This window comes from Lissotriton vulgaris, chromosome 2_1, assembly GCF_964263255.1.
Source record: "Lissotriton vulgaris chromosome 2_1, aLisVul1.2, whole genome shotgun sequence".
NCBI lineage: Eukaryota > Metazoa > Chordata > Amphibia > Caudata > Salamandridae > Lissotriton > Lissotriton vulgaris.
In genome coordinates, this window is record NC_141687.1 from 379,764,571 (window position 1) to 379,790,990 (window position 26,420).

Genomic DNA, 26,420 nt, shown 5'->3' on the forward strand with positions numbered 1-26,420 from the left:
ACTCACTACTCACTACTCTGCACTCACTACTCACTACTCTGCACTCACTACTCTGCACTCACTACTCTGCACTCACTACTCTGCACTCACTACTCTGCACTCACTACTCACTACTCTGCACTCACTACTCACTACTCTGCACTCACTACTCACTACTCTGCACTCACTACTCTGCACTCAATACTCTGCACTCACTACTCACTACTCTGCACTCACTACTCTGCACTCACTACTCTGCACTCACTACTCACTACTCTGCACTCACTACTCACTACTCTGCACTCACTACTCTGCACTCACTACTCTGCACTCACTACTCACTACTCTGCACTCACTACTCACTAATCTGCACTCACTACTCTGCACTCACTAGTCTGCACTCACTAGTCTGCACTCACTACTCTGCACTCACTACTCTGCACTCACTACTCACTACTCTGCACTCACTACTCACTACTCTGCACTCACTACTCACTACTCTGCACTCACTACTCTGCACTCACTACTCACTACTCTGCACTCACTACTCACTACTCTGCACTCACTACTCTGCACTCACTACTCTGCACTCACTACTCTGCACTCACTACTCACTACTCTGCACTTACTACTCTGCTCTCACTACTCTGCACTCACTACTCTGCACTCACTACTCTACACTCACTACTCTGCACTTACTACTCTGCACTCACTACTCTGCACTCACTACTCTGCACTCACTACTCACTACTCTGCACTCACTACTCACTACTCTGCACTCACTACTCTGCACTCACTACTCTGCACTCACTGCTCTGCACTCACTACTCTGCACTCACTACTCACTACTCTGCACTCACTACTCTTCACTCACTACTCTGCACTCACTACTCTGCACTCACTACTCTGCACTCACTACTCACTACTCTGCACTCACTACTCACTACTCTGCACTCACTACTCACTACTCTGCACTCACTACTCACTACTCTGCACTCACTACTCTGCACTCACTACTCTGCACTCACTACTCTGCACTCACTACTCACTACTCTGCACTCACTACTCTGCACTCACTACTCACTACTCTGCACTCACTACTCACTACTCTGCACTCACTACTCACTACTCTGCACTCACAACTCTGCACTCACTACTCACTACTCTGCACTCACTACTCACTACTCTGCACTCACTACTCTGCACTCACTACTCTGCACTCACTAATCTGCACTCACTAATCTGCACTCACTACTCTGCACTCACTACTCACTACTCTGCACTCACTACTCACTACTCTGCACTCACTACTCTGCACTCACTACTCTGCACTCACTACTCTGCATTCTCCCTTCCGTAGTGTAAATGCCCTTCACGGCCAGATGCAGTATGTAGGTACTCTCATATTTCTTGGCGCCTACGATGTAAGACTGTGTGTTGGATCTAGGAGGACATATATAGCACAGTTTTGTTTCACTCATTGCACTAACACTGTGCTTTTATCCTCTCATCTCCGTTTAATTAAATACATAAGCCAGCATGTAAACATTTGTATTAATGCTTGGTACGGACTGCATATACAGATAAACACTTGCTTTTCAGTTTTTTGGCTTTCATGCACATGTTATTTTTCCGGGTTTTTTCGGTACGTTATTATTTCACACATCTGATTTAAGCTTTTCGATTTTTAGTGCCCATCACAGCTTTAGCATTCATGTTTAACTTCTTTTTATTCGTTCTGTCCACATTATTTTTACTTCCGTGAAGCATGGCACTGTATGAGCAAGTGCGTGCATGGGCGCTGGTGTGTGTCTGTGTGAATGCACGACAGCAGCTGCCCACAGCAAGCGCGATCGCGTGCGCGTTTCAAATCGCCCTCCAAGGCGATGCGCGCGGCCAGGAGTGTCTCCTGGGAAGCACACTCGCTAACAATAAGTTCTCGGCGACAACGCGCTTCCGCGCGTTTAGCCGAGACCTAAAAAGTAAAGATTTGTTCTATACTGAACAAAGTTATATCTTTTCAATGTGAGAATTAAAAAAGCATTTTGAATAAATACAGCACAATGTGCTGAGAGATTCAAAATGTAAAAATGCTTGGACAGAGACCCCATCACAGTGACAGACACTCGGAGTGGTGATACCAACCCAATGGAAAACAGACTTAGAAATGAGTAATACCGGACTGACAACGAGTAGGGAGTGTCCTATTCACACACCCAGCCACCTTAGATTAATCCTTGATAGCAGGTTGATTAAAAGACACAATACCCATAAAGACAGGACCTGCTCAGGAGCTAACTTCACAGAAAACACTACTAATTGGTCCACAATCATCCTCAGCAACTGCTGACAGGAAGTCAAACCGCATCCATTTACTGCCCTCAATCCAGTGGTTAATTTGTACCAAAAAAATGTGTTCCAGAGCCGCAGCTCTGCTCTGAAACCAGCTCCTGGTGCAATGGAAGTTCGACGTGCTCTACACCAACGTTCAATAGTCTTAAATCCACCCCATGCTCCTTTAATCCAGTGACAGGCTCCCATTCCCTTTATCTCACTCTTGACGTTCCTGTTTTTCCGTCTTTGTCTTCCTCTGTCTTTCTGCTTTGTGTGTTTTTCCCTCTCTCGCTGTATGATGCGATAAAAGTAAGTGCAGGTCCCCAAAAATGAGTGCTGGTGGCACCTACCGGCAGCCACCGGCTCAAATCAAGCTTTCCGCCAATTTCTGGTTTCCTGCAGAGTCCAGCGGGGCTTGCCACTGCTTCTCAGGAACCTGAACAGAGCCTTGCATACCTTCAATGACAACAACAAAATTATCCACAAAGTTACGGCCACCAACAGTTTCCAGGCATCAGCTACTACCTCATCCAAGATGCTTCATCCAGACATGCAGATATTTTACAGGTGAAGGCATATGTAAAATTGAAGAAACACTTTAACAAAATATCTAAGAAGAGAACCTTTATGTAGGAGACAGCACCTGTGGGGCTGGAGGTTGAGGCACCGGGCAACTTAGTCCTTTTGACCCCAGACTTTATATTGCTAGTGACCAAAAGTACCTATTTCCAGTTAAAATTCGTCATAAAGACTCTGCCCCGCGGCATTTGGCTGCACCAATGACGTCTATTTAGGCCTCCTGGTATACCAACCCGAATTGACAGGCTTCAAGTGTGACTGCAAGGTGAACCATGAACTTAAATTGCATTCGTAAGCCACTTGCACAAAATAAAACTTTATTTGCGTATAGTTATCATTTGCAATAGAAAGCATCACAATTTGGAGGTGGCATTTGAAATCCTTTCGAGTTGCGAGGCAAAGAGACCATCCTCCCTACTCGATGTGAAATTCATTCCTGCTTTTTGACTGCTGGTGCAAGAGTTGTGGTGGGAGACTTGTGATGAGGGGTGGGAAGGATGTGACAGGAGCTCCTCTATTAGGACAGACCGATCCCAGGTGAAGAATTGAGTTTATACAAGGAATCGGGAAATATGTGTTTTCCTGAAAGTGAGGTTGCTGACTTAGGCACAGATGATTACAACTGGCGCTATTACTTTTTATTGAACTGCTACCATGAGAATTAGCACCAGTTAAAAGGGTGTTGGTCTTTGGGGATTCAGGGATGGTAATCACCCCAATTTAGCTTTCCCACTGTGTCACTTTTCGTGGCATTATGACTCCCCTTGCATTGAAGAAGGGTCGCTGTGCCAGTACTTTGTGAAAATCCTCCCTCATTAATATTTATGAGGCGAGATGCGTCAGCTTCATGTAACATGATTAGTAGATTGGGTGCAGGACAAATGACTGGTTCTGCGGTAAGCCAGCACTACAGCACGCGGCACAGGGTTGGCAGATGGCTATCACGAGACCTGTGTGTACATCTGGCAGTGAATGTATTTGCATGATTAATTAGAGTATAAATCTGGAATGGTTGGTAACCAACGCCATCTCATCTCCATTGACGTGTGTTTATGAATGTAATGTATGTTTGCAAATGGTTTTACTGCAGAAAGGTTAGAGACGCTTGAGCAGAATGATTTAAAAATATGAAAACAGGATGTATAATCTTAGCACTGTTAATTCTGCAACAACAAATTAGGTGGCATTTTGACAGCGAACATTTGATTCTTTTTGGAATGTCATGTAATTTAGGGTTTAGAGGCCTGTTGCTGAGGTACTTTTTCACATGATTGTAAGAATCAGCAGAATGTTGCTCACATGTCAGTCTTTCTACAATCATTGTAACAATGCTGGCCGTAAAAGCACTGGCTGCTGAAGCTGTTGGAGGATCTTCAGACCTAAGCTTTGCTTTCCTGCACCATGCAGGACTGGATCAGAATGCAAGCTTGTTGTAGGGATATAGGCACAGTTCACAGAGAAGTGGAAGCAGGCAAAGAAACTACGTTTGAATCTAAGGCCACCTGAATTCAGCAGATTAACCAGGGTAGCCCTTGTGGAGGAGGGGTTGGGTAGCATTGGTCCCCTCAGACGGTGGTTACATAAGTGTCGCGAACGCCCAAACCATCAGCAGCGAGGCAGGTCCCGGTATTTGTTTGAGAGTTGTAAACCTGGTCTGAGGAGACAAGGCTGGATCTGATGTCTCTGTGACACATATTTTACATTTTTAAGCTCTGCACCTACGATAATGCCTCAGTTAATAATTGTTTGTCTAACCAAAAAGGTGAGTGAAAAGGTCTGTGACTTCTGAGATGTGCCAGGGTAGATTGTGAGAACAACCCTTGAAGACTAAGGAGATCGGTGAGACTGGTGACAAACTAGTCTATTCTAATTCAGCCATTTCAGGCAATGAGGCTTCCCTAGCTGAGGAGAGGAAGGGGCGATGAAGCTGTGGGTTGGAGGTTTTCAGTGGCTTATAAGCTGCTATATACTCAAATCTACTTGTAAGGTAGGCTCTCAGTGGGTCTAATATTGCAGCTTATGCTCTGATGGTGGAGTCTGGTAAGACAGGAGAGGATTTTTTGAACTCGAGACCTCTTGCTGGAGAGAGACATTCTTGGAAAATATGGAGATGGACACTAATGTACCTACTTTCAATCATATAATGAGCAACTGACAAGGAAACTGATTGACTGAGATGGATGTGTCTAAAGGTGAGACGTGGGTCCTGTGCTCTCCATGCCACTGGAGTTAAGCTATCCTGGCTGATGAGGGCTGAAAGCCCGAAACCGGTCCTAGGATGCTTTTTTCCAGTCCAGGGAGGACCTGGCGTGGCAGTTCGGGCTGGACTGTTCCCATTGGGCGCAGAGTCAAGACTGATTTGCATATGGCTGTGTCCAAACTGAAATGGCATGGTGAGCAAAAACACGATGGATTTAGGCCCAGATCTCTGTACTGGGGTGAATGTATGACATTGTTCTGCATTCTGTCCATAAATTGTTCTTTTTGCATTTGTCACCCAGAGTGGGACGGGTATGCCCAGACGTAGGTCCTGTGCTCTACATGCCACTGGAGTCAAGCTATCCTGGCTGATGAGTGCTGAAAGCCCGAAACCGGTCCTAGTATGCTTGTTTCCAGTCCAGGGAGGACCTGGAGTGGCCGTTCGGGCTGGACTGTTCCCATTGGGCGCAGGGTCAAGACTGGTCTGCATATGGATGTATGATTGAACAACTACTTCCTAAACCACGAATTCCTTAACCACGAAGGTTAAACAACGAGCAATGCCAAGCAACTACGTCGTTTAGAACGAATTCCTAAACCACAAATTATTTTTTAATTGCTCTTTCCCCATTTACACCACTATGTTCTTTGCCCGTCACATAAACCACCAGCACACATTGGCTAAGCCAGAGCATTCCCTGCGAGCTGTGCCCCGACGTGCTGCCAATAGGAAGGATGAAGGCAGTCTGCAGCCCCGCGCTCGTCATAGCCTGCCAGCCTGGAGGCTGCAATGTCAAGTAAATCATGCCAGGGGGGCGAGTAGCATGTCAGGTCAGGGGTAGGAGAAGGGTGAAACGCACAGGCGCCAAACATCACCAAACTCACCAAACCTCATCTCACATTCTAACCACCATATCATGCTTTCCGTGCGGACACCCTGTACCCAGTCACCAAGCATCCCCTGCATTGTAACTACCTAAGCAATTGTGTGCCACCGGCAGGATGAAGGCAGGCTGCAGCCCCGCATTCTACCTAAGCAAGCCTTTGCCACCGGCAGGATGAAGGCAGGCTGCAGCCCAGCATTCTACCTAAGCAAGCCTTTGCCACCGGCAGGATGAAGGCAGGCTGCAGCCCCGCATTCTACCTAAGCAAGCCTTTGCCACCGGCAGGATGAAGGCAGGCTGCAGCCCAGCATTCTACCTAAGCAAGCCTTTGCCACCGGCAGGATGAAGGCAGGCTGCAGCCCCGCATTCTACCTAAGCAAGCCTTTGCCACCGGCAGGATGAAGGCAGGCTGCAGCCCCGCATTCTACCTAAGCAAGCCTTTGCCACCGGCAGGATGAAGGCAGGCTGCAGCCCCGCATTCTACCTAAGCAAGCCTTTGCCACCGGCAGGATGAAGGCAGGCTGCAGCCCAGCATTCTACCTAAGCAAGCCTTTGCCACCGGCAGGATGAAGGCAGGCTGCAGCCCAGCATTCTACCTAAGCAAGCCTTTGCCACCGGCAGGATGAAGGCAGGCTGCAGCCCCGCATTCTACCTAAGCAAGCCTTTGCCACCGGCAGGATGAAGGCAGGCTGCAGCCCCGCATTCTACCTAAGCAAGCCTTTGCCACTGGCAGGATGAAGGCAGGCTGCAACGTAAATTAGTTTTGCGAGTCCTTCCCAAAAATGTTATGCGTGTCACTTCCCCGATGGCTCTGTGCCCTTGGGGGAAATGAGGTATTCAAGGAGAGGCTCGCCGCGTAACAGAGCTGGAGAAGTCAGGGGTGGAGTTGTGTCCGTCTCCTGCTTCGAAAAAACCCAGCTCCACTGCCAGCAACTATTCCGTCTCTCTCCGTGGGAAAAGAAGAAGAGAGGCATGTAAGAGCACCATTTTCTCCCTATCGGTGAAATTTGATTTGTGACGCCTCTGGCGCGGAGGGGGTGCTCTCTGTTCTCTCCTAGAGTGCTGTGCGACTTGCTGGTTAGGAGTAGGATGGGCGGGGGAGGGTATTAGAAATGTGTTTTATATAGCGCGAACTTGGCCCCAGGACATTAGAGCGCTTTACATGAGCACTGGGTTACATTACACTAGGTCGGTTACATTTTTAGTTACAGTAAAAACTATTGTGAGTTTATAGTGCAGTACATTCCGCCCATAGTTTACCTTTGTCAGGCAGACGTGGTTTTCGTGGTTTAAGTAAGTCGTTGTTAAGGATGGCGTGGTTAACTCATTGGTCGTTGTTCGTGATTCGTGGTTCCGGTCATTCGTGATTCAAACTTCGTTGTTAAGGATGTATCCCGTGGTGAATGTATGACATTGTTCTGCATTCTGTCCATCAAATGTTCTTTTTGCATTTGTAAAGGTGAGATGCAGCAGACTGAGAGGCATTAGATGACCACTAAGAAAAAAAAATTGGTACAGTCATGGCACGTAGTGTTAGTCAATGTTAACAACAGCATTTCTTGTCTAGGAAGTACATATTTAATTGAGAGGAGGTTGCACTCCAAAAAAGTCTTTGAACTGGGAGGGAGGAAGGATGTTGCATGTTTTCTTAGTATTTAATGCTGGTATCAGTTCTTCTCAAGCAGGGTTCCCCAATTTTTTCTATAGTGAGAGCTACTACTGATCAGTCAAAATAGCCCGAGCTACTTATGAATTTGACCACTGTTATAATAGCAACCACATCAGATACGACAACAATAGCGACCAAACTTGTGCCAAAATATTGTCAGTCAAAGATTTGTGTCCAGAATAGTGATTACATAATATCATGAAGGCTTGTATAGATGTACTATTCTTAGCTCAATTTCTACATATCTTTAAGATATATATATATTTATACACACACATATATATGTATATTTAAGGAAATAGATGTGGAATCAAGAATGTAAATAAAACGATACTTTAAAAAAAATAAAGTAACCATTTTTGTCATGTATAATCTGATACCGGTCTTCAACGCTGTATTATAATAGGCACAGTACAATGTATAATTTGGCTTAAAAATTCCCATATTAACACACATCATCAAGAGTAATTTACATTTGTATTTGCCGCCCACTTCAAAACATATGCCAAATACCATTTGATCAATCTGGGCTAGATGAAGGGGGGAGATCAACCCAACCCGGTGGGGACTATCCCAGCCGGTGGCTGTGAGGGAGCGGTTGATTCAGTCTCTAGTAGATAAGTCTTCAAGGGGCCCCATATATCCTTGGGCCCGGATGTCACTGGTAGGATAGCTGCAAACAGGTCACTATTTGTGTTGCAATAAATAAGAATATTTAACAAGGCCTTTGGGGTGGGAATGATCTTATTGCCCCAATGGATAGCTATTTCCCGCTTATACAGTAGCAATGCAATGGAAGTGAATCGGTGCAACTTCTTTGGGATGTTACGGACCTACCCCAGGACGGCCACCTCAGGGGTTGGGTGAAGGTCCAGGCTACTCATAAGGTCGAGAATTGTATATACCACTCTCCAGTAGCCTCCTATTTTAACACAATTCCAGGTCATGTGGGTGAAGTCCGTATGATGCGCCCCGCATTTGGGCCACACATGCGGCCTCAAGGGGTCTATTGAGTTAAGTTTGGCAGGTGACAAATATGCTCTCCATAAAAACTTGAAATGGATCAGCTTTTGTCAGCTAATCAGGAAAAAGTCCTTAGTTTGGGTGCAACAAAAGGACCAATGAGAGTCCTCAATAGGGTATCCCAAGTCCAGCTCCCAAACCTCCCGGATTTTTGCATCTTTGGTGGGAATTAATGTCATACAGACTTTGTATAATCTTGAGACTAGATGGTCCCCCTCAGTACTAGTGATCAACTCTGTCAGTGATAAATATGACTCCGGCTCTAGAGGGAACTCAGCGATTTGCGCTCTCAATGTGCAGCGGAGCCTGCTAAGAATGAATTTGTCCATGAAGGATGCTTCGCTGAATCTCCTGTCTTCTGAGCTGTGAAAAACATGCCCACCTGGAAATAGATGCCCACTTGTGTCTAAGGTGTATGGAATGAGAGTACGCTATACCAGCCTTTCTTCAGTGATAGGTAACCATAGATTATTGACTATCGGCAGTGCCGAGGAGTATAATGTGTGCCCCTTGGTCACCAGCGTTGGCTTCTTCCAAGCCCAACAAGTGGTAGACACAGTTTGAACATCACAGGGGTCTCTGGTAAATCCCTTAGGTAAAATAGTGTTAAGCGGAGTAGGGTGTACCAGAGCAGCTTCAAGTTTAGAGTAGGGTATGCGTGCATCGGGATGATAACCAAGAGTTAGCAAACCTGCACTGTGCCACTAAGTAATAGATCTGAAAGTTTTGGGCCCCCAGTCCTCCCCTCTCGTACAGCAGGGTCAGCGTGTCTCACCTGACCCGTGCCCTCCTCCCACCAAATAAAACTATACTTAGGAACAGCAATGTTACGAAAACCTTTATCAATATAAAACGTCTCTAAGTGACTAATGAAATAACAGCCACGCCACCAAATGCCAACTGGTACAAAGGAAATACTAATAGCTATTAATCTCCCAATTACACCATGAATTATCAGAGAGCAGCTCTAAATGTTTTCTAATCAATTTGTTTTCAAGCATCGGCATATCCCTTTCTCAAAATACACATTTTTATATCAAATACACCTTTTTAGTTTTGGGTTAAAACACTCCAAGAAAATCTTGTCTTTTTTACACATAATGTATGCCTTAGAGTGGGAATTGAAACGTGACAACTCTCCATTTGACATGTTGCAAGCGCCCTCTGCTGTCACAATATGTGTTGATGTGTGAGTGTCTGGCCCAGTCATTGATTTTGTTGGCAGCCACTACAAAAGACCAGAGATGTGTTGTGCTGCCTTATTTGATCTGGCTAGACCCTTTGAATTTCATACTGTGCTGGACTTTGAAGGGAGCTACATCAGGTCTCTGGCGAGCTACCAGTAGCTCTTGTTGATACCTGTTGAGGACCCCTGTTCTGAAGTCACTCATAAGCCTGGCCTGAATAAAGTACACAAAAAGATGATGGACGGAATGCTGAACATTGTCAAATATTTACCACAGTCACAGATCTGGGTTAAATCCATCTTGTTTTTGCTCACCTTGCTACTCCAATTTGGATTCGGCCACATACAAATTAGTCTTAATCTTGTTCCCCACGGGAACAGTCCTTCTGCAGGTCCTCCTTGGACTGGAAAACAAGCGTCCTGGGACCGGTTTCGGGGAATCATCCCTCATCAGCCAGGCTAGCTTGAATCCAGTGGCATAGCATACATGGGACCCACGTCTGGACATACCCTTCCCACTTAGAGTAACTATAGCAACACAAAAAGATGATTGACGGAATGCTGAAAATTGTCAAACATTCACCCCCAGTCAGTCACAGATCTGGATAAGATCCATTGGTTTTTTCCTCACAATGCTATCCCAGTTTGGAACCATATAATGCAAAAAGAGATGGCAACTGATGCTAAGGAGGAGCTTGGATTAGATCAAAGTTTTGTGATATTTCTTGGTTTTGGAATGGCAGCCAATCTACTAGAGGAGGTAAAACTGGATACATTGTACATAATCACAATAAAGGTCAACAAAATGGACAGACATCTTGTAGATTCGGAAGAGAGACTGGCAAATATTGTATTTTTATTAAAGCCTAAATCAATTGTATTTGTATACAGTGCACTAGCCAAGACTATCTGGTGCAAAGGATTGTTCTGAAGGAGAATATCACTCGGTTTCAGTGTTCATCTCTCTTTTTTTTTTTGGTTCAGTCCATATCAAATAACACAGCAAAGTACGCATTGCATAACCCATTATGTCAATTCTTAACACCATATATCAAAAACAAAAAATAAAGCCAGAAACAATATTCATGAGGAGCACACGTTGGGGCTTCCCGCTGCACCCAAACTGAAGCAATACGTAGGCGAGCCACTGCTGTTGCAATGAAAATAATAGATCTAAATGTATACATTGGCTGTCCCAGTTGTATATTTTCACCTATACCCGTCAAAATTATATCTTTTGTCAAGCAGATTTGTTGCCCAAGATCTTCCGACAAAATTAGTTAATTTGAACCCTTAACTGCTGAAGCACATTGCAATCATAAAAAATATGGGCCATCCCAGCTTTTTCCATACTGCATCTAAAACATTTGCCATCATTAGAGGCTCCCCCCACTTTATCATTTTCTCAGGTGTATGATACAGATCAAACATCATCCTATAGTGCTGTGCTTTCAAACTTGCAGATAGTAGAATCTTTCACACCATATCAATTGATTGTTGTACATATTCCCCCTCCACTCCCAGCCGTTCCCTCCATTTAGTTGTTTGTACATTAATGTTGTCAGCCTGGGTTTCAATTAGTATAGTATACAAGCCACCCAACCGTGTCCTCCTTCTAATTGCCTCGACTAACAGGATCTTAGAAATTCCCTCGCTTAATCAAAAAATTGTGAACCTGTAAGTATTAAAAAAATTCCTTTTGTTGAAGACCATACCTGTTGACTAATCCTGTGAATGAATCTAATATCCCATTTTCAAAAAGATCTCCTAATAATCTAATCCCTTTAGCCCTCCAGTTCACCTTCCTAATATCCCAAAAATGGTTGGGAAAATAGCTGCCGCATCCATCGATGTATAATAACAGAACCGTGGAATATCTAACACCTTCCGAACTATTTTCCAGACCTTGTAGGCTGCGAGCACTACCTTGAACCTAGTTTTTTTTTTAAATAACTTGGCTCATAAAACCTAACTAAGAAATTTCTAGCTTCCAATCCTAGCAACATTTGTTATATTGATGGTGTTTCTGCTAATAACTCCTCTTCACCGGTCAACAATATCCGTATATTTTGAAGAATACATACATAGTAATAAAAAATAAAATTAGGAACAGACCACCCCCACGATTACATGGTAACGTCATGTATTTAAACGCCCGTTGTGCTTTCCTTTGTCTCCAAATAAACCTATTACAAATAGATTGCAGTCCCTGAAGTTGTTTTTTGGTTAGTTCTAATGGGACCGCCCTGAAATAATACATAACTCTAGGGAGGATAATCATCTTCAATACATTGCATCTTCCCACCATTGTAAGGTGCAGACAGTCTAATCAATCTAGCTGTTTCTGGACACCATAAACAATACTAGACCAATTTACTACAATCAAGTCCTGCGATGACATCCTGACACTGATACCCAAATATATAGCTTCCTCCCTTACCAGAGCGTCGCCGGGGCCTGCCAGCTTAGTGCATAAAATCTGTGTTTTGGAGGCATTTAAATTACATACTGAAACCTCACTAAATATGCTAGCTAATCTTTCTATTTCAATAGCTGCTGCCGCGGGGTCCGAAAATGCCACCGCTATATCATCTGTGTATGCCAAGACATGTACCTGATATTGTCCACAAATCATAGATTTATTGCGCTCATTGTACTCCAGCATAACAAGAAACAAATTAATATACATTGTGAATAACAATGGTGAACACGGGCACTCCGGTCTTGTACCCCAACTAATCCGAATCTGCTCTGTTTCCCTACCCATTACACAGATCATGGCCCGAAGTGACTTATACATACTTTGTATTGCAGTGATATAACCCTGTCCAAACCCTGTCTCCCACATAACAACCCATAAAAACACCCATGCCACTTGGTCAAACGCCTTTTCTGCATCAAGAAAGATAAGCCCAAGCCTTTTTTGGTTCACATTGGCATAATCAATAAGAGAAATTATTCGGTTAATGTGGTTAACCATACTCCGACCCGGTATAAAGCCATGTTGGTAAATAGACACCAAAGGTGTAAGGACTTGCGCTAACCTATTGGTGAGTATTGTAGCATATATTTTACCATCTGAATGTAACCGTGATATTGGTCTGTATGACCCTGGAAGATTAGATGGCCTATCCTTCATTAAAAACACCGCTATATTAGCCTCCCCCCATGATGGAGGAGGATTTCCTAATTGTGCCTCCTGAAATGTGGTCAGCATATCTATTTTCAAAACTTGTAGAAATGTTTGATAAAATTCAAGCGGAAGCTTATCCGGGCATGTAGCTTTCCCTCTCGCCAATGAACCAATTGCCTCCTCTAGCTCTCCCATAGTAATTGTCTCATCTAGTAGCAGTTGTTCGTCTTGCCTAAGTTTAACTACATTCAATTGCTGACTAAAATATTCTATTTCCTGTTCATTATCTTCCCTTTGCGTATATATAGCTCTTGATAAAAATGATAAAATACCCCAATATCTCTTCCACTGTTTGAACCGAGTTGCCTGCAGCAACATCTATTACCCTTATTTTTTGTGAGGACTGTCTGACTCTTATCCTTTGAGCTAAGCACCTTCATGTAGCTTCCCCATATTCATATCTCTCTTGTTCATATAGTTAATATTTATACACTATTTCCTTGCACCAGATGGCATTGATTTTGGCTTTATAACATGCAATCTTGTTTTGAAAATCACTGAGCTCTAACCCCTGTCTGAGCACCTTTATCAATTCTTGTTCTTGCCCCTTAAGTCTTCCAGAAGCTACTGCATCACATTTTATGCTGATTTCTGTTTAGCGAGCCCATAGCTAAGTACTTTGTCCCTTATTCCTGCCGTAAGGACATCCCATACTATTGCGGTAGAAGATGTTTCCCTATTAATCTCTAAAAATTGAGAAATCCAAGTCGACATATGATCAATACATTCCTTCTCCATTAAAAGCTTTCTATCAAATGTAAATACTCTGTGATTTTTATCTAGCCTAAAACAAGTTAGATCGAACAATAGTGGACTATGATCCGCTGTTATTCTAGTCCAGACATGCATTTTCGCTCCAGCAATCATTAGTTTAGATATAAATACATAATCAAGTCTAAATAGCTTATGGTGTGGATATGAATAAAAGGTATATCCCGGATCCGGTTAATTTAAAGCTACCCAAGCATCTACTTATCCATGGTCCTTTATCAATTGTTTTAACGCTTTAAAGACCCTCTATTTACGACCCACATATTTATGGCTGTCATCTTCTAGTTGATCTCCCTCTTTATGTATATTAAGATCCCCACAAACAATCAAGGGAGTATCCTGCAAAGCCAGTTCAATATTCAAGTTCTCTAAAATAAGAACCTCATCAAAATTAGACCCATATATTGTACATATTGTCACCTTGGTGCCCCGAATAATACACTCAGGAATCGCCCATCTGCCGTATTTGTCTGACCTTTCCCTCCCTGTCCCCAAGATACCACCTCGTACAAGAATAGCTACCCCCTATTCGTAATAGTCTGACAAATTGCATTGAGAAGTGTGTATCCCAACTCTTCTAACACCTTACGTTTAGCCCATGCTATATGTGTCTCCTGAATGCCCAATATATCCGATTTCATTAGGCGTATTCAGGGTTCATCTCTAAATGCAAACTTAGCCAGATATTAAAAACTTGAATTTATGCAAGAGATCCAGAGAACAGATTGAGCATTTAAAAGGCAATCTGATAACTTCAAGTGATGAATGTATCTAACATAATCCTACAAACTTTTACTTGGGGAAGAGAATTTACTATAGTCCTTGCCAAGGTGAATTACCTTAGCTCAACACTCTTTGTTTGTTAATATATTTAGTAAGAAACAACAAAAGGTGTGAAGTGTGTAGCACCTAGTGCAAAGGCAGATTTATAGGAGCCTCAAGACCTAATGTTTTGAATCAGGTGTATTGATTGTGATCTTAACCATTGAGAATAGTTAACACCAGGATAATATGTAATGAGTCATTCTTGATACATAGATCCGGGGAGAGGTTGGGAGGTATTTCCACTAGCGGTGGAGGGACTATAAATGTCTGTCACATCAACATGGCATGAGGAACAGTTCCCCCCTAATCACTTCCCCCACCAGGGGGTTTGGGTTCTTCATGTATAAATGTTGGGAACTAAGACAAAAAAGTGGATGACTTGCTACACACAAATGGTAAAAATGCTCCCCTGGCTAACTAAAAAGACCTAAAAACCTTCCTCTGCAAAATTAGTCAGATTTAGCACTACTATGTGTAAGATTAGATACTATTTTATTGAGAGTGGCATCTAGAGACACATGTTTGTTTAAAATGATCATTTGAGAGGACAATGTTGCCAAAGGGCCAAATAAGGTTACCAAACATTAAGGGCTTGCATAGCTGTAAATATAGGACCAATCTGACAAAGAGACAGGCTGCAGTAATGTGGAGCAGTGTAATTTCTTTTTTATTAAGTCAGAGAATTTGAAGCAAATAATAGAGCTTTTACCTGGAAAGTAAATGGCTAAAAGTACAACAATATTTGTATGTGCATAGGACTGAGTGCAGCTAAAGGGAGCCTCTTCTGAGGACCACATAATCCCCTTTACTAGAGCAAACCCAGATTGGGGAACTAGTGTAGCATCTTTATTAATACTACGTGCCCAGGTATCTGCAGAAGTGTTTCCTTTGTCTCATTCAAAGTTAAGCATTCGAAATACTTGCTAGTGTTCACAGGACATTGGCTCTTCTTTTGGAGTCATCCTGTCACTCTCTGAGGGAGACTTAGGAGGCATTCTCTGACCTTTGACCACTGAGATTTGGTTGCTCATATTGGTAATGAAGGGTGGGAGTCTCTCCATTGCAAGGAGCAACATATTGCTTATGGCTCCTTATAGTCTCAAAGCAGACCCTTTGTCGTCAGAAACGACTGAGGAATTTAGCAGGAATAATGTGGAAAGTTCCCATTGACTGCCGCAGGCCTGCTGGTGGCTGGGCTGCATTTTTTCCTGGAAGTACGGGTTGACATTCCCTTCCTGCGAGTATCCCTGGCCCTGCTTATGGTTTCCCACTGGCACGTGGAAGTCACACACCAATTCAGCATAGCAGCAAAGTGATTAGCATCATTTACAAATATTGAGACTCAGGCAATTGTTATTGTTGTTATTGTTAATTTGGGTGTCATTTGCGTAATTAAAAACTTGGCACTCCAAGTGGCACAATGCAGCCACCAGAGGCTGAAGATAGGCATTGAAGAGGAGGGGGGACAACGCAAAGCCCTGGGGGACCCGCACACGAGCTTGCCGGTGATGGACATCTGATCAGCGAGTTGGACCCGTTGGGATCGGTCTGACAAGAAGGACGAGAGCCACAGGAAAGTCGTCCCATGAATGCCCAATTCCGAGATTCGTGGCAGGAGTTGGCTATGATTGACATTGTCAAATGCCCCCGACAGGTCCAATAGGACCAGGGTGCAAGGCTTCCAGTTATCGGCCATGTTACTAAGTTCATCTGTCCCTGCCAACATTACCAATTCTGTACTATGATGGGCTCTGTAACCTGCCTGTTATATTTGGGGGAGCTGATTTACCTCTATGTGGGAAGATAGGGTTTTCAGCACAGGCTGTTCCAGCACCTTTGCCAGAAAAGGGAGCTGGGAGATGGGCCTAAAGGTCTTAAGGTTCATTGAATCAGTCCCCGTTTTTTTCAGCAGGGGAATGACTCTCGCCTCCTTAAAGTGCCTTTGATGAGATTGCTAAAATAGCCTTACCGTAACTTCTATGTTAGGGCTTTTGCCACCTCCTCTAAGAAGTTAGTTAATTCAACAAAAATAAGGATACCACAATCTCTGTGAAGTGTCACAGTGCCTTAATTGGGTTGGTCATACATGACAGATACCAAATGAACACCAGGGTAGCCTTGCTTGGGCAGAAGCTGGAGATGGAAGGTAACAGATCAAGTGATGGGAGTCAAGGACTGTCTGAACCCACATATTGCATACTCTGTAGTATGACATGCCTTCAAGACACATGTTCAGGCAGTGATGTGTGGCTGTAGGAAAAGGTGACTGTTCACACATGTATGTCTTTATGAGGTGCCTTGAACGTGTTTGACCTGTTACATGAACAAGGTCCTCTGTATTTGCTTAGACTGATGTTTTTCCCTTTGGTGTATGTTTTGCAGCACAGAAGATGAGAATGTCCTAAACATGGTTAGTGTGGATTATTCCGTAGCGAAGGATCCGCGTGCAGCAGCCTTCTACAAAGAAGAAGGAAACAAGAAATTTCAGAGGAAGGAGTATGCCTGTGCTGCAGTCCTGTATTCCAAGGTAATAACAAGTAAAAAAAAATGTGCACACTCCAAAAATTATTTTTGACCTGGCTTCTTTCTTCACCATTTCCTGCTTCTTTAGGTTGTGCGTCAGATTTTTCTGTCTTCCTGCTCATTCTTTTTAAAGATCCTAGTTAAGGATATACGGGTAAATACTGCAATAATGGCTGTAAGCAAATGGCTTCTGAAAGGCTATTACTGTTGTTGTTCTAATCTAGAGGATTCCTGTTTACGTTTGGGAATAGCCAGCAGTAATGTTGTGTTGCAGCCAGTTACTTGTTCATACTCACTCTGGCAGCCATTAACTGTCAGATATATATGCAGAGTTTACACTGGGGTGTTTGGTATTACCAAGAAACCTTCTGTTTTTTCGCACTTGCCCAAAGCCCACCTAGCTCAGAATGGGCAACATAGTTAATGCACCCCTGACCCTAGGCACTGCCAGTGCTGGCCGCTATCACTGGTCAAAGGAAATGCTTGGCCCAAGGATCTCAAATATCCTCCACCCACCTCCCTACCCGAGTGAGAAATGGTGTTGAAGGGGCAAACGGGTGACAAAACAGGGCACACATGGGAAACTGGGCCATGTTAGACACCCTCTACAACTTTTCAAGAGACAGGCATGAGAAGGAAGAGAAGCACATCCAAGTGAATACAATACCACAGTGGCTGGGAAGCCACTTGGCACTGTACTATTGCCTAAAAAGCCAAGCCACCTACAAAGAGCGCCCATCCGTTCGATTCCCCCAGTCCATTCAGAAGTAAACCATCTGAGAACCAGGCCTTAAAACACACAATCCCTCTCGCTATCCCCAGCACGTAAAGATGCACCAACTCTCTACCTCCCCATTCGTGAATGTGTGGACGCAGGTGAAGCAGCAATGTTGGCTCTCCTTGACCTGTCCGCAGCATTCAATACAGTCGCTCAATCTATTTTGCTTGAGAGACAATACAATAACGGGATTCAGGGCACCCCTCTATCCTGGATCAGATCCTTCCTAAATGGCTGCACTCAACAGGTCTCCCTTCAGCCTTTTGTTTCTGAGGAGAAACAACTGAACTGTGGAGACCCTCAGGGCTCTGCGCTGAGCCCGCTATTTTTTAATGTATATCTCTCTCCTTTGGCCTCCGAGGTAGAATCTTGTGGTGTCAGAATGATATCCTAAGCTGATGACACACAATTGGTGTTCTCATTCAAGGATCACTTGGAAGCAGCTTTCTCTAATTTCAGACGCTGCTTGTGCAACATCTCCACCTGAATTGCATTAAGAACGCTTAGGCTCAACTCTGATAAAACTGAGGTGCTGTGTTTTTAATCAAAAAAGCCACTCTCCACCTCTATTTTGGTGGCCATCGGAGTTGAACCCTCCCCCGGAACCTGTGGACGGAGCCAGGAATCTTGGATTCCGGTTTAACAACAAGCTATCATGTTAATCTCAAATCAACCAGGTTTCCTCAGTGTGTTTCGGTAAAATGCACATGATTTGCAAAATTCTCCCTTTTCTACCTCAGGAACCGTGACTGACCATTGTTCACCCCCTGATCCCCTCACATCTGGACTATGCAACTAGTCTGTACACGGGGGTTCCTGCCTATCTGATCAAACGACTACAGATTGTTCAGAACGCGGCGGCTAGGTTGATCAATAACATCCCAAATAGCCACTCGATCTCTCCCCACCTGAAGAAGCTCCACTGGCTTCCAGTGACCAGGCGCAACCCGGTTTAAGTCCCTGGTTTTGGCTTTTAGAGCAATGCAGGGTCAGGGCCCGGCCTACCTCAGAGCTCGACTCAAGCTCGCTCAGTCTAACCGCTCACTCAGCTCAAACCATCTCCGGCTTTTGGTGATTCCCCATTTTCGCCGCTCCAGAATGGGGGCCAGAGCTTTCACAGTGATCGCGGCCAAAGCCTGGACCATTCGGCCACTGTCCTTGCGGATGGCCCAATCTGAATCCGACACGACTTGAAGACCTGGCTATTTTCCAACTCTTAGCCCACTATGAGTACTCGCATCTGCCACCTGTCTTACCGCTGGGACACCCCTGTCGGGGGGAGCTGTGCGCTTTACAAGCTTCAAAAATAAATAAATAAGTAAGCTGCTGACCTCTGTATCCTGAGTGATAGTGAGATGGAGCAATGTTCCACAAGGCGACCAAGGCTCCAACGGTCTTGCCCTTATATGTATATAAATGTATACATTTTCAAAGCAACACCCCTGTACCAGTTCTCATTCACCCCTAGACCCATAATGGAAGCAGTGCCAGAGCAGTACCCTCACAGCCCCTCCCGGTTATCAGGATCACCGTACATGGACAAAATGTGCAGATGTTGTGTAGTCCATCTCAGAATAAAAAAACTGGAGTTGGATTATATGAGACTTTTGTGTCATGTGATTTTACCCTTGTGATTTTTACAGGCTGCATCCCATGCAACATACGGTGGTGAAGAACTTGCAGTGTGTTATGCCAATCGATCAGCAGCTCTCTTCTACATGGGACACTTTGAGGTGAGTAGGACTTTCATAATCTTTATCATACTGGTAAGAAAGATCCTGCCCTGGTGTTCTGCTCTGCTGAAGCAGAACAAGGCTACTTGCATGCTTTGGTCCATCAGTGATGATTAGCACATTACCACTTTTCACTGTATTCTGCTGCAGTAAGTTGGTTCCACAACCAGACGTAGGAAAGGATATGATTGCTTGTGACATTCCCTCCTACTGTGGACCCATTTCACAATGTATTTGTACTAATTTTAATGCACAGTAATACCAGCACAAATATAAATAGTGACTTATTTACGAGTATTAGGGTTGGAATATTAAAGTATATAACAAAATGTTGATTAAATATAAGAGTGGTCAACATAATTAAAATAAAGGAAAACCTCAAATAAGTGAGAAAGAAAGTACATAAAATAAAGGATGATTAATACAGATAAACAGTATATTGATAGAATGTATTAACTGTTTCCCCATTTCTGATCATAAGATTATTCTACCCCTGATATAACTTTATCATATCTAAACAGGGAAATTTCAATATCCTTACCTTTTGTAGTAGAAGCTATTACGTTTCTCCACTTTTTTAAAATCCAATTTATTTGCAACATCAAAAACACAAGATTTGTTGTTTGTCGGTATGAGTTAGATCGAAATTGTTAGGTGAAACTAGCAATCGTGTCCACAATGGGTATCTAATAAAGGGTTGACCGCACGCCAGTTCTAATCTGTCAAAACATCTGCCTGCACTGCTCAAGCCTTGTAGCAGTTAGAGCTGAAATGACCAAAGGTACGTGCCACTAAATGAATGTGGAGCGCCGGATTCATCTGAACCCAATACATTGAGTTTCTTCATTCATATGTGAGTCCAATACGATCTAGAAATTAATTTCTGCAGAATTAGTGGTAAACGAGCTCCATGTTCATTTTATGCAATCAAAAAAAATAATAATCATAGTTAAACCAAAATAGCTATAGATAAGTCATCTGACAAGGAAAGTCTAAATTTCACCTTTAAGGAAGAATCCTCGTTTTTACAATAATCCTCAAGAACATCTAGGATTATAGAAACAGGATGCCAAATGTTTAATTTTAAGATGTACATTTCGAAGATTTAGTAGCCATAGAAAGAAAATCAACTTTCTGTCAGCAAATAACGTTTTGTATTCTGAATTACCTTTTAATTTAATCCAGACCGCCTTTGATTGTTGCTGGTTGTATAACACTATGTTGAGGTCAATAATATAGACCTAAAAAATATCACATTCACTACATCGTAAAGATAAGTATATACTTACTATTCTCATTACCACATCTACTCACAGTGTAAGTATCTTGGGGTGTAATAGATAGCTGGTGTAGTGAATACAATATTTTTCATGTGATATAACATGTGATTTAGAGGTGGTGTGGTGCCATTATTAACTAATGTTGCAATCTAGGGTTCCAAGGTTTAGGGTACAAAAGACAACTGTCTCTTCCATTCATCTGTGAAGTCAACTACATAAACATATTCTTTGATAGTAGATAAGGGCCAACAATGCCATCCATGTATGCCCATTGCCTACCAGTGTAATATCCAATATGGATCAAGTGTCTCTGCAGCATAAACTTCCAGGTCCATTCTTGTTTTTGCAGTAAATTGTACTTGAGTAGTTCTGTTGCATTTTGGATCATTGTCCTTCATTATTGGAGAACAAAATGAATAGATTAACAAGTGAATCAGTCCATAACTCTTTACACCACTGAAAACATAGCTTCCAGCCCACTTTGAATGTTGATGTTTCCCTACCTTAGGTTTGTCTGGAGGATATTGAGAGAGCACTGGAGAACGGCTATCCCAGGAGGCTGCAACACAAGGTGCTGATGAGGAAAGCGGACTGCTTGCTGCGCCTTGGTAGATGTCAAGAGGCCACTGAAATGATCCGTAGTTTGGAAGAGCTAGTTACTAGCAGCAGTCTCGTAAGCGACACTAAGCAATCACTGCTGAGCAACATTGTGAATCTGAAATCCAGAGTGAGTGAACATCAGAACAACTCTGAGTCCAATAGTTCAACATGCCTAAAAAAACAAAATGAGACAGTTCTCCCTGGGGAGATATTAAGAAATGATCTTGAAGACCTTCGTATTTGGGATGAGAATGCCAACATTCCTAAGGCATCTGCAGCATTAAGTGCTCGCTTTAGCCCCGATAGAGGACGTCACCTGGTAGCCGTGCGGAACATTGACCCAGGAGAGACGCTGGTGAAGGAAGAGGCTTTTGTTAGTGTTCTGGTTCCAGAAGGGCTTCGGGACCACAAGAGTGAAGATGGAGACCGGCTTAAGTTTGTGGTCACAAATGCAGACCTTCATTGTCACCTGTGCTTGGACCGTGCTCAAGCGACCGTGCCCTGTCGGTTTTGCAGCTACGCGAGGTACTGCAGTCAGCAGTGTATGGAGCATGCCTGGGGCAGGTACCACTGGTTGGAATGCTCCATTGGAAGTAGTCTCCTCGCCCTGGGGGTGTTCTGCCATCTAGCCCTGCGGACAGTACTAGTGGCTGGATTTGGCAATGTAAGTCAACTAGTGAAACAACATCACCTAGTCTCAGAGGAACAGACTAAAGATAAGCTGCATCTACCACCACCTCATGTTTGTTCAGGAGCTGAAACAGGAAAGACTAGGGAGGAGCCAGCCTTGATTGAAGGCTTTGACGCCGATGGGCGTTACCAGAGCTCCTATCCAGCGGTTTTCAGCCTTCTGACTCACGTGGTGCACCAGAGCCCAGAGCACAGGTTCCTGTGTGCATTCAGTGCAGCCGCCATCTGCAGGATGCTGAGTGCAGCTGATGTACAGGCTCTTGTATCAGGCCCCAGGGTCTTGGAAGACCGATCAAAGATGAAAACAGAAGTCACTGAAGAGCGGAATCTGGATACGAATATTTTAGGAGTTGCGATGCTCCACCACATGCTGCAGTTACAGTGTAACGCCCTGGCAGTCACCAGCATACAGGAGCAGAGAGGAGGTCAGTATTGGGGAAGGCCAGAGATTTGTGCAAAGTAGTTTGTGTCAATGCAGCAACTGGAAAAGCACGCACTTAAGCAAAGATCTGGCATATATCCCTTATGCAAGGTTCCAAACTTAATGCCTCTTATTATAATCACTTTACAAAGCAAGGGGGTAAACCCAGACAAATCCCGAGGACGTGGGTAGAGTACGGTACATTAAACAAATGGCCCTAGCTGAGATGTTATATTAAGACAAACATCTTTACATCACCCATAGAATTAATCCAAAAGCAATTAAAGATAACTTCAGTACATTTATTCAAATATAACATAGATTCTCATATCCATTAAGAATACCACAAAATACATGTTCAAATAATTATGATAGAATTCAAAAGTGGTGCCCCAATGGGAGAGGAGGGGTAAGTGCAGCGTATTGCGAAAAGTGAAGGTAAGTGGAAGAGGGAGGGCAGTGAGCAATATATACATCTAACTCATATAGAGTGTCAATCAAGGCCGAATGTACATGGCCAAACTATTTACACAACCATAGTATGAGGACACGCGAGAAGCCTATCACTGTTGTCCGTAATGCTATATGGAATGTGTAGCCATCAAATTTTCGACCCTGGGGGGAGATTGAAGATTGCTGAAGATCTTACAGACAGGTCTTCATCAGGGCCAACTTATGGGGACACCCTAAAACCACCAGAGGTGTGTGGTGGTAGATAGATTAAAGATGGGCCCTCAGGAGCAGCTCATGTCTGTCTCGTCTTAAGTGAGACGGACGTGAGCTGATCCTTCAGGAATGTTTGGGATATTGGGTTCGAGGCATGTGGGCTGCTGAATTCATATCTGTGCATAGTTCGCCGCCTAGTGTTGGGTCCGGATGATTGCACATTGTTGTCCTGGAAGAGTCTTTGAAGTATCACGAGATAGGTGGCTCCTCCCCAGGACTACAGTGCGCATGGGCATCGACTCCATCCTCAGATTGTTTTTTTCCGCCATTGGGTTCGGATGTCTTTAATTCCCTCTTGTCGGAATCGATAGAAAAACTTTCTTGAGACCAAAAGGTCTTTAGTCTATACGTCGGTATTGTCTTGCGTTCGGCTTAACTTCTTCTAGCTCGGCTCCAAGCCGATTTGTGTACTTCCGCGTGCTCTCGGCGCGGAAGGCCTTGTCGACGCGCCTGACTTATCGACCATCCATCATGGACCGAAGTCCATTCAAGAGATGTCCGGTCTGTAACTCGAAGTACCCACACATCGACATCCACCCGGTGTGCAACAAGTGTCTGTCGCCGGACCACGATGAGGCCAAGTGTATGGCCTGTTCACGATTCAGGTCCAAGAAGACACTCAAGCTCCGACGAGCTGCGCGCCTGGAGGTCCAGCAATCTGCTCCGGCGCCTACGGACATTTTCGATGCTGGGGATGTCGAGGAAGAATATATCCAGGACGTTTCGGAATCGAACCCCGCGTCGGACGTCGAAGAAGACTACGACGCTGATGCCGAGGTGTTCGAAAGCGAAGAAGTCGTCGAGGAGGTAGGAGACAACGACGGGGCCCTCGGGCCATGGAGGATAGCTCGGACGAGGAGCTCCCTCAAACTGACTCTGGGGCCGTGCCTTTCTATAAGGCCCAGGTCGAGGGATCGCCTTCGGGCCTTACCCAAGACCTCGATATGGGTTCCACGGTCCCGCCTTCGGGCCCGGCCAGGGACATTGTTACCGAGCCACTCCCGGTCAAAACGAAACCGAAAGTGAAACCTACGGTCTCGACGCCAGATACTGCGCAGGTGCAAGTATCGAAACCAAAAGTGCGCGTCGCATTAGTCGGATTGAAAACTTCTGAGGCCTCGGCGCCGAAGAAGCCGAAGATGGCTGTCGAGCCGAAAGGCCAAGTCAAGGGTGCCGAGCCAAAGGCTGCCGCGCCGAAGACTAAGGTGAAGGTGTTCGACACCGCCGCGTCGGCGCCAAAGACGGTCGATGCCGGCAAGGGCCCGGTCGACCCAAAGAAGGCTGTCGACGACCCAAAGAAAACTCTTGGCGACCCGAAGAAGCGACCCGATGACCCAAAGGTCCTCTCTGCCCCATGTCCACACGACAAGGCCAAGGGTGCTGCGCCACGGGAGTCGACTCCGAAGGTGGCCTCAGAGGACTCGGCTCCGAAGGTGGCCTCAAAGGACTCCGCTGAACCGGCGCGTCCATCCGCCGCATTCACCAAGAAGGTCACGGACTCCCTGCAACGCATCAGGGACGGCACCGCGGCAGTCGAGCCGAAGGACCCTCCGCCTGCCAAGCCTGTGGAGAAACCGGTTAAGGTGTCCACGCCGATCCTCTTTACCTTGCCGCCTAAGACGGCGCCGAAGGCTTTCGCTCCTAGGCCAGGGGCCGGCGTGCCCGAGAAGGTCTCCTCGGTGCCGAAGGCGTCGTTGGTGGTCCACGGCCCGCGACCTCGACAACCTTCGGAGGAGGAGCGTCAAGAACACTTCATTGACGCCGAAACGGGCAGGCTTTCCCTTCTGAAGCGTAAAATCACCCCAGAACCCCAACTGGAGTCTTACAAGATCCCTCTCAAGAAGAAGGACTCTGCTTGCTCTCCTGCCTTGGTGGAACCCCTTTCACCACAGACTCATGAGGTCTCGCCCACTTACTCCGATGTGGACGCTGGTGAGGGTGATGAGGAGGATGAATACAGTTATCCAGTCTACACAGACCCTGAGGATACAAATGAGCCCTGGGCATCTGGTGGTGACCCTGGGGATCCTCATTCAGGACAAGACCCTCAACTCTTTTCTGCTAAGACTTCACCTACTGAAGACTCTGCTGCTGTCAATGCCCTCATTGAGCGGGCAGCAGCCAATCACAATGTCCAGCTGCATGCTGACCCTGTGGATGTGGATTTCCTCTTTGACACTTTTTCTGTATCGGAAAAGACTGTGAAAACTCTGCCTATGCTGAAAGGTGTTTTAAAGCATGCTGCTGAGGTTTTTAAGGAACCTACCAGGGCGAGGGTGATAAACCCTAGGATTGACAAAAAATACAAAGCAGCACCTACTGATCCTACCTACATGAAAGGACAGTTGCCTCTGGACTCCCTTGTCGTCTCGAATGCCCGGAAGAGGGCCAATTCTCAGACTACGGGTGATGCTCCTCCCCCAGACACAGAATCCAAGGTCTTTGAGGCTTCGGGGAAGAGGGTAGCAGCACAGGCAGCCAACATATGGCGCATCTCTAACACACAGGCGCTTCTAGCGCGCTATGACAGGGCGCACTACGATACACTAGAGACCCTTTTGCAACACCTGCCTGATCAATACAAAGAAGGGGCTGAGATGCTAATCCAAGAGGGGAAGCTAATCTCCAACGCTTCCATTAAGTGCGCTCTGGACGCAGCCGATACCGCTGCGCGAGCTATTAACACCAGTGTTATGCTTCGGAGACATGCCTGGCTGAGAATCTCTTGTTTTAAGCCAGACATCCAAACCACCATCCTGAACCAAACGGTCAACCCAGATCACCTGTTTGGCCCAGAGGTTGACGCCACCCTAGAAAAAATGAAGAAGGACACTGACACTGCAAAATCCATGGGTGCCTTGCAGTCCAAGCAGTTTCGGGGTGGGTCCTTTCGTCGCTCCAACACTAGAGGCATCTCAAGGGGTCAGCTTTCCCAGTCCACGCAATTCTACAAGGGCAACACCCAGACTACCTATGCCAACAAGAGTCGAGGTGGATATCGCGGCAACAGCGCCAAAGGCAGAGGAC

At 45.0% G+C, this 26,420-nt stretch overlaps 1 protein-coding gene across 1 annotated transcript in view; it reads left to right on the plus strand.

Annotated features, from left to right (window-relative positions):
- The window catches only part of SMYD4 (SET and MYND domain containing 4), a 111,177-nt gene that overhangs the window by 24,435 nt on the left and 60,322 nt on the right, over positions 1-26,420 (plus strand). Inside the window, exons 3-5 of the mRNA XM_086955195.1 lie at positions 17,025-17,169; positions 19,587-19,676; positions 21,465-22,671. Coding sequence (XP_086811321.1) covers positions 17,025-17,169; positions 19,587-19,676; positions 21,465-22,671 — 1,442 coding nt within the window. The remainder of the gene's footprint in view (positions 1-17,024; positions 17,170-19,586; positions 19,677-21,464; positions 22,672-26,420) is intronic.